The sequence below is a fragment of the Teleopsis dalmanni genome, chromosome 1 (genome assembly GCF_002237135.1).
Source record: "Teleopsis dalmanni isolate 2A chromosome 1, ASM223713v2, whole genome shotgun sequence".
NCBI lineage: Eukaryota > Metazoa > Arthropoda > Insecta > Diptera > Diopsidae > Teleopsis > Teleopsis dalmanni.
Genome location: NC_051846.1, coordinates 144,809,793 through 144,820,077, shown reverse-complemented (window position 1 = coordinate 144,820,077; position 10,285 = coordinate 144,809,793). Strand labels below are relative to the sequence as shown.

General features: G+C 29.5%; 1 protein-coding gene across 2 annotated transcripts; it reads right to left on the bottom strand.

Moving 5' to 3' along the window:
• Positions 1-1,580: 1,580 nt before the first annotated feature.
• LOC119669192 (proton channel OtopLc) lies at positions 1,581-7,631 on the bottom strand (the record flags this gene model as incomplete). Of its 2 annotated transcripts, none has more annotated exon segments than XM_038079003.1 (5): positions 1,581-1,797; positions 2,298-2,658; positions 3,603-4,987; positions 7,299-7,459; positions 7,520-7,631. In XM_038079003.1, coding segments are annotated over 5 exon segments (2,160 nt in total), but the record flags the coding sequence as incomplete, so codon positions are not given.
• Between the last annotated feature and the right edge of the window lie 2,654 nt (positions 7,632-10,285).

Genomic DNA, 10,285 nt, shown 5'->3' with positions numbered 1-10,285 from the left:
AAAAAAGAACTCTTCTAGAACTGTTTCCTTTTGAACTTAGATATGTTATCGACCAATTTTCATGTAATTTCAAATAATTCAATCCAAACCTAAATTGACACTAATATTACAAAAGAGTACCTATTGGTTCCAATGCGTAAACCATTACTAATATTTCTAGCGTCAATCTTTTTAGAAATGTGTCCTCTTAATGGGTTATTTTTGAAAACAATTTGGTTTATACTGAATGATTAATGATTATTTCATATTAATACTTTATATAATATACCATATATATCTCATTTGTAGATAGTAATGCTATTATGGGCTTATGGTTTTACTTAGCACTGTTTGTGGTTCGAACATTATATTCAAAAATCGTGTATATATCAAAAATCTTGCCAAAAATTTATATTACCTCAGATGGGAAATATTTCAATTTTTTTTATTTATTTAAATTTAATAGAATGTTTTTATGGTTTTAAATTGAGTAGAATATTTACATTCGCAACTTATCGTTACAATTTATCATATTTATAAATATATTGAATATTTATAATATATCGAAAATATTACGATTTGAGATGAACTCTATTTCTTATACTTGAATTTTGTTTTTGTAGGGAAAAGTTCCTTAAATCTTTTTAAATTCCTGTCAATAATTAATTAATAAAAAAAATATGTGCATTTAAGTACTATTTTATTTTTTGGAAATTTTTAATTTATTATTTTTGTATTTTGTTAATCAACTATTAAATATGATTACTATAAGTAATGACTTAGTAATTAAATGTTGCATTTAACTCACATTTTACAATACTACAAATAGAAGCAAAAATCTTTTTATATATATTTATATATAAATAATATATTTTTTATGAAATTTGTTAGAAGTAATATTATATTTTTTTAATTGCCCTTTTTAAAAGTTGTTTTTTAGTATATAAATATAAAATTTAAAAATATAAATAAACAAATTAATAAATAATATAATTTTGATTTAATATGTAATAAATAATAAAAAATATATAATACACAAAATATATATAATTAATATCATTTTTTTTTAATAACAAAACTAAATTATAATGTCTAAAACTTGCTCCACTTAACTATTAAAAAAATATTAATCAATTAATCAATTAATTAATTAATATATTAATTAATGCTTAGAATTATACTTAAATAAATACAGAAAGTTTCATTATAATTTTTTATCTTTGCTCTTTCAATATTAATATTTAATTCTTAATAATTTATTATAGTAATTTATTAATTTAAATGTTCTTCGGCATTTCAACTTTGTTTTTAATTTCTAACCATGGTCCTTAAGGATGCTTCAGATGAATTTTTTGTTTTTCTTTATATTTTTTCACATGACTGATAATCCTGTTTAACTTTTTGTTTTTTTTTTACTTTTTTGTTTAATCATATTTTTTTTAATCATTAAACGCTATTTAAACTAATTTAAATTAATTTAATTTTTCTGCAAAATTGAGTGATTTTGGTGCTTCTATGGATTTTATATATGCCTTCTTCTATTTCGTCTTAGCGGCTGTCGACTGTCATGTATTTGTCACATGATTTCTTCTACGTTTATACTTCTTTTCTACTTCCTACTTCTTACTTCATCATTAATTTACTTTCTTTCATCTAGGGTTTCGAATTGGTTGAGATTTACTCCAGACGTGCCTTGTACGTTGTCTTCCAGATTTCAGCTAGTGTGACAGCACTGTGGAATCGGTGGAAAATGCAGAGCGGCAGTGTAACGCGTTGTATTATTGACCATGGCACAAAGCCGTAGAAATCAAGTTGAACCTTTTGTTTGATGGTCAATTTGAGAGATAAGAAATGAGAAATGAGAAAAAAATGAACAAAATTAATATTTTATAAAAATTTGATGGGAAATACACAAAAATACAAAAGATAATGTGAAAAGCAATACATGAAGATATGAAGAAAGTGAAACAAAGAGTTTTAAATCAAGTTTTCAAAAACAAATTATAACTATATGAATTGTTTATACTCGTATATACAAATATATAACTTTTTTTTTAAAAATAATGGATGAGATTTTCTTCTAAGATGGTTTCAAATAACATGAATTATAATGAAAGAACTACAAATTGAATCAAAAGCAACAAAATTTACATGCACTACAAATTCCAATACGAGCTTTGAACTACAGTCGTTTAAGCCATCAAAGTTCGTTTGTTTATTTTATAAAAAAAATATATATCATACTTATGCTTTTCGACTTTATTTAAATTTGTAAAAAACTGTTTCATTAAACATATCTTCATATATCGCTCACGTACATATCTACTTACAGGATTGGCGAATACTTTTTGAGCTTCAAACGTGTAAATAGCGAACATGGCAACGTTGCATATCAACAGGAATGTGACGATTTGACGTCCTGGCTTGCTGCGATCATGCTCTGGTAAATGTACGCGACGGCGCGATACGTCGGCAATGAAGAGCAGCTGCAATATAACTTGGAATACTGCTACACCGCCAGTGGTAGTGACTAGTAGATTGGGCTCACTCTCGAATGCCTTCAAGCTGCCGGCGATCACGCTGAACACAGAGTAGGTAAAGAGACCGAAAGCGGAGATACGCAACAAGATGTCATTTAAGTTCGATTGTTCCTCACAACGGAATTTCAAGTTTTTGACTCTGCAATTTGGATTTGAGAATTAAAAATACATTAATTTTGTATATAAGTAAATTTAGTTTTTTAGCTAGTATATATATAGTATATATATAGTATATGTATATATAACAAACGATTTTAGGTATATAAAGTTTTAAAGGAATTTCTTTTTTTTTCAATAGTAGGTTAAAAGGCATTCTGTGCAAAGGAAAAACTACTCTCATAATTGTTTATAGAACTGTATATATGTGCATTATATATAGTATTTCAATACAAAATATTTAAGATGTAATTTCCGAGCTTTCAAAATTGCTTGTACTTTTAAAGGAAAGGCCATTCTAACCAGTGCAATAAAATAAGCATATATGTTATCTTCGTTTCTAGTCTCTAAATTTAGATCCATATAAGGAAATGTGAAATATGGAAAATAATAAAAATTTTGTTGTTACAATTCATTATGCTTCGAAACCTCTCTATTAAATACAATAGTTTATATTAAGGAAAGTAGTCACTGCCTATGACGGTGACTGATGTAAAAATTTAATAAGAATTTTACAAAATAGGTTAAAAAAATATATGTATATATATATTTGCTAGCTAACTACGTTTTAATATTTTCATTTTCTTTAAAGTAATAACTTTAAAAGACTACTTACATATATATTATATATATGATATATATTATCTACATATGTATATACCAGGGCTTTGAACTGGAACCGAACCGAAAACCGAAAAAAACCGAAATGGAAAAATTCCGGTTTAAAGTCTTGGCATATACATATATTTATTAGTTCTATACGTAAAAGTACTTAACACATATCGAAAACTTTCTCATAATTAAATTACCATGAAATGTATACAATTCTTTTACACAGCTCTCATAATTTGTTGTTAAATATAATAAGTCTCAATCGTAACGAAAGATATGTAAAAATACTACCGATGCTTCAAAAAATTAACTTACCTTATAAAGCCAATTATAATCGCCAATATAGCAAACGCCATAAGTATGCAATGACTAGCATCAGCCAAGTAAATGGCCAGCAAGGAGAACTGCTGATGACGCACCAAGACGAAGAAGAGTATCAAACAGATGAGAGCACCAACCAACAACAATAGGCCAAAGAACAAACCCTTCGAAGAACCAACACAGTCCACACGTCCTGAGCGTGCCTGTTGAGCCATAGCAACAGCACGACGTGATAACATAACTTCCAAACGATGTTCTAAATCTTCGTCATTCAAACGACCAGGATAGCGACCAATATGCTTCCACATAACATACAAGACAACAGCGCCAATAAGTGAATACTCAATTATAAATGGATACAAATACGGTGCGGAATCGTAGACGATAGTACCCATTATATCCACACGTCCACAGGCAGTAGCATTAAGTGTAGCAATATTTGATGATAAAGCCGCTGGGTAAATATTATCCAAACTTTCAAGATTTTCAAATGAAACAATACCATTCGATTCTGGATGTGAAATACCGGAGTAAGTCTGGAAGCTATTCTCCATACCTGGTCCGAAAAGATTATTCATAATATTAACAGTATTTTCGGTGGTTGTGGAGGGTGTGAAAGTGGTAGTTGTGGTGCTAGGTGTTGATGATACCAAGTTATTGAAAAATGAAGCTATACCAGCAGTGATACTTGTTGGTGATAAAGTGCTAGCAGCGGTGGTTTCAGTAGCTGTTGTGTATCCAGCATTATTACCAGTTGAAGCAGACAACTCATCAGCAGCAGTAGCAGCGGCAGTTGAAAATGTGCGGTGGAAACTATTGAAGGGCGATTCAGTGGTCGTAGTTGTTGTTGTGGTGGAGGCTGTAGTACCCAAACTTGTGGTGGTAGCTGCAGTAGTGCTGCTGATAAACTTCTTCAACTTGCGTGCCATAGTAGTACTATGCCATTGATATCCAGGCGTAGTGTAGGGAATGCGAGTTGTTGTGGTGGTGCTTGTTAATAAAGCGGTTGTTAATTCATCATCATTTGAGCCCATACCCAATGACTTCGATATGCCATCAACAGTTTTGCGTACCAATTTTGATAGAACATTATCGGTTTTATAAGTATTTGCTGGCAATAAATCTTCACCATCCAATACTTCAAATTCCTCATTGGGTCCAGCGTGAGTACGCAAAACTGTGCCAGCATGTCGTAAAGCATGTTGACGTATTGACTGCGAAATTGGTGAGTCTTCTGGTTCGGGACCACGACGTTGATGATAAATAGTGATTTCAAGCAATGATTCCTTAACTAAAGTGCGTATCCAAACGCAGATATTGGTGGCTACCACATGCATAAGACCAAAACGAGCGATAACCTTAAATCGGTGGATATTGAGCTGCAACGAAAAGAACAGAAAACCAAAAATGTTGACGCAACTACAGTTGAACGTTGATCTTAGAGCAGAGATTCCCAAACTATGTTCAGGTTTAAGATTGCAATAATTTAATTTTATAATTGGAAATATCTGCTTCTCTCAACAAAATGTAAATAATTTTCGTTTATGCAAAAACACTTTCATTTAAAATTATTTTTAAAGCCATTAGGATGAACTAAAGAAATTTGCTTAAAAATAGGATGAAATGATTACAAAATGATTAAGTTTCGTACCTGAAATGGTGGCCTAGTCTGCATAAAGAAGGGATTATGTACATAAAATTTAATTAAAAACTACTTGCAAAATTTCGGTTTTTCGTTTTTATTTTATTTTCTATGATTATATGTGATGTGCATAAATATATAGAGAAAGGTTTAAAAATGAGAAAAATAAAAATTGATGATGAAAAATGATAAATCCCAAAAGAAAAATTATAACCTTGATTCTTAATGATAGTAATAAATGCTAATGCTAACCCTTAACGATTCAGTAAGAAGTTCTATTAAACCCTACAAATAGTCGTGTGTATATTTTTCAGGAAAATCATGCTCAAAATTGTTGGTCCTTTGGAAGAAAAGAAGAGAACAGGATAAAGTATAATACTAAGCTAAATTAAGTGATAAACGGAGATATAATCAATAAATTCCTAATACAAGAACTGTATGGAAGGGACTGATCAAATTACAAGTATGTTGGAGCTAGATAAAGGTGTGTAGACAAGTAAAATTGTCACATGCAAATTACAGGAGAATCAAGAAAGAGTTCGACCACGTACGTGGATAAGAAAAGTAGCTTTCAGTCACTAAAAAGATGAAGCAAAAAATCCACAAGAAGGAGCGGCTATTGTTCAACAATTTTAGAAAATCTAAGAATATGAGGATGGTGATATAATACTTAAAGTTTCATTATGCAAACAGACGGAAGCTTGCGGTAGTATTATCTTCTTTCTTTTTTAGAGCAAATTGTAAAATTCATAATTTGGAATTCGTAACCTGGTTTTACAGTTTTAAGAACTGAAATGAACGGTTTTGTAAAATAAGTACAGGTGCTATGTGCCAATAGTTTTTGAGATATCTATCTGTGATAATCGCATGTATGGCACAAGCAACTTGATCTCGAAATTGTTAAAACTGTCTAAACCTGGGGACAATTGCATCTAACAGAACGAAATGGAAGTTTTAATTATGACCCTTTTGCTTCTCAAAGGATCTGATGGATTTAATATATCTGTGATAATCTAGGAGAGATGAACAGACATTTTTTACAGATTTGAAGTCAATTGGTATAGATAACATACTGCAAATGTTTTTTTAAGCCTATACTCTAGTTGAATAGAATACAAAGTTTTGTTATATAAAAGGCATGTCTTGAGTACTTTGAGATGGGACTAAAAATCTTTTAACAGTAATATATACGTCCGAAAATATTTTTGAATTCGATTCTGTCATTTGTTTTTATTTATCCAGAACAAAATTGAAATACAAGGGAGAATGTTACTTCATTACAAAACTTATTAAAGAAAATAAATCTAGGTTATATTGTTGAAGTTGCATTTTCTTAAAAATTCTTATAAAGATTTTTTCCAAAATAGTGGTGTTTTTAACAGTAGCGTCGGATTGTGCCAGGAGGAAGAGGGCTTAGTTTAGGAAATGTTGTTTAGCAGTGTTCTTAGAATTCACTAAATTATTTACTATATTTTGTAATAAGAGTTAACAGCAGTTTATATACACATTCATATATATGCATCTAAAAAGTAGTATTATTACCGGTCCTGTTTTTAAGGTCCTTATATAAATACATTCCCTGAAAAAACTAATTCTTTTATCATTTATTTTTTCGTAATTAAAAGTTTCTGTAGTATTTCCAAAAGGATCTATTCCACAAACCCTCACCTGATGTTTTATTACTGTTTTTTATCGTTTCTCTAGTCTAAATAAATTGTTTTTATTTCATTTCTGGCTTTAGCTCTACTTTCCTATTTTATTGTGTTATAACTTTTCTTTTAGGACTTTTAATGGATCATATGAAAAATAAAACAAATAAGTAAAATATAAACAAAAATAATAATAAAAATTATAAAAATGACAAAAATGCAATGATTTGCCAATTAGAGTGCCAATAGAGCTTAGCAATACCAACTTACACCCAAATGGCTTTTGTAAACCTTTTGTTTTCGACATTTCAATATAAAAACTTAAGCTTAAAACTAATCTTAAATAAATTAACTCAAACGAATAGAGTCTAAAATTCAAATTCGAATCAATATACTTACTCTCGCATTCATGAATATGAAGTACATCTGCATAAAGGTGAAGATCATTTGGAGTAAGGGATTGACTCCAATCAAGATATGATGGCAGGGTGAATCGAAAGGAATCTCGAAGAATGAACCGAATTCCAAGCCAATATAAATCATTGCTCCCAAACCAAATGCTAGAAAAGAGAATAAGTTTATTGTGAAATAAGTGAGTTAAAAGTTTTCGGGATGCTTACCGATGGCACCAACTCGTAAGAAGAAACTGCCATGCGTGGGGTCACTATGGGTGGTCTTGCGTTTACGCATGTTCTTCGGAGTAACAGCAATTTCTGCCTCAACTTGAGAATCCTATTATTTAAAAAGTGTGAAATATATTTTATTAATAATCATATTAATGAAATATTATCTAATTTATTTATAAATAAAAATAAATAACTGTAATTAATTTACAACTAAAAATATGTGTTGTATTAAATGATGCTTAGAGTTAATGAAAGTGTATTTAGTTTATGTGTACGAGTATGTATGGTATTTCGCAACTAAGCATGCCTACTACTAATTTTAGTTTATATATATTAACGCAGCTATATTACAGTTAGTAGGAGTTCTATTTACAAATCTTACTTTATATATTTACAATTACATTTTATTAGAATTATTTCTACATAAGTTTAGTATAACTCATGCCGTTCAACCATTGCTCTTTCGGCAAATACCACAAATTCTGCTTTTAGTTACTTGCGCTAATTCAACTTAATAATATTTTCATAATCTCTCAATGCTGCAATAGGTGCCTCAATTGGTAGTACATCCATATTTTATAAGTATTCAATACTTCAATGCACGTCTGACGCTGAAGTTTGTCTGCGAAATTTCAACCACAAAACGTCATTTACAGTAAATTTGAGTGAGTGCAACTCTTGAGGCCACAACTTTGCAATTAAGGCGATTTGATACTTGCTTGGTAATTAATACTAAATGTAGTTGGGCCCATAAATGGTATTGAGATAGGTAAACTTGGGTAAAACAAAGTATTCTGCAAGATGTGAAAAACATTGGAGTTACGATTCTGCGGCTGAACCGAAATGTGGTTACGTTTTTGGTGTGCAACTTTAAAAAAATTTCACCACCAACATTTTTCTGCTTCTCAATTTCAGAATTTCAAAATTGTAGTTTAAAATATTTTTTTTATAAATTTAGTAATCAATAAACTCGAAATGTTATTTACCAACTGGGATTTATTTAGCAGCTTATATTGTTTAATAAGCCACCATCACAAACAGACACTGATGCTAGTTCTCCATACCACAATCTGGAAAGTTGATTTAATGGGACAGACTAGATGAAAACAAATTGTAAAATTAACCCACTAAAAACAACTCTTAGGAATGTATAATGAAGATTCTAGCTATTGACTGTAAGGATAATGGTGCTGAGAATCGTATTTCAGTTATCAGGGTATAGTTGAGGGATGAGCAGACTTAGTACTTCGAAAATTGAGTTTATGACCACCTCTTAGAAATAAATAATGAATATTCTAATTATTCACCCTGAGGGTTATGGTGCTGAGATTCTTATTTTAGTAACCAGAGAATAGTTAGGGAGTAAATAAACTTAGTACTTAGAAAACTAAATCCATCTGATTCAGAAACCATGGACAATAATTAAAGAGAAAAACAGATGAATTAAGATAGTGGGGAACAAATTCCACTGAACTCCAAAGTTAATATAGAAGTTTTCATTTGTCAAAGAAAAAAACAATTAAAACTTGAAGTAGGGCAGGTATAACCTAGTAACTTCGTAACTTCTAATAAATATTGTGTTCAAGATTATATTAATAGATTTCTTAATTACAATGATTTATATAGTACATAAGCACATATTTTCAAGTGATGAATATTATGAGAATGTAGTAAGAATATTATTAAATGTTTCCTGATTTGGGTCCTACGACAACGGCATACTGAATGAAAAGAAACAACTCTTAAGCTGACAAAAATAGGATTTCTCTAGTGAGGAATTCTTGCAGAACTGGTCCTTAATCTACTGAACTTGGCTTAAAGTGATGTTAAAATAAAATAGCTTCAAATACCAGACTGTAGACGGCAGAGTTTTATTATTAGCAAGAATATTATATTCTTAAGCTAATATTTTCTTATATTTGCTGATAAGCAAGAATGGAAGGAATGACTCTAAAATGATAGCAGTTACTACAGTCTTGTGCCCTTTTAGTGAAATCAAAGAATAGAATCCAAAATGAAAATCTCACATAACATTTATTAAAGAGCTATAATCAGCCAGACAAAAAAAATTTTTTTTCTATACGTGCACTCTTTGGAAGAAGAGAACAGACGAGCTAGATAAACTACTCTTCAATAGTATCGAGGAGTTAGCGAAAGATAATATTAACGACTTAAAAAGTTTACTAAATAACAAGGACAGAATAAAACTAAGCTATTTAAACAAAGATTCGATTAAGCAGTTGGTAATGAAGGCGTGTCTTTAACACGGTGGGAACCATCACTTAAAATAATTAGTCAAGATTCTATTATATATAGAATCTTTATATATTCTATGTATATTATATTGAGTATTGAACTTTGAGTTGATGTTAAATAATTGATTGTCAGCTATAAAGCAAAAGAAAATTAGCGCTATTCGCGCGTTATTGGAGAAATCATTGGAGAATAATATAAAAAGTTGATGTCCTAGACATCAGACATAGTTCTTTATATAAAATCAGTTTCAAATAATAGTTTCAGGAAATTAAATTGTCTAAGGGAATTATATTGATATTTCTTATCTTTTTTTATTTAAAACTAAGTGTATAGCTCTTACTTGATAAGCTTTTAAATATGATAATTTTATAATAAATATTTTTATAGTAATATTTTTATTAAATTATTTTTATTAATTATTTTTTATATATAATATTTATAATGATATTTTTAAAAAATATTTTTATTAATTATTTTTAATGCATAGTTTAATGCATGAATTAT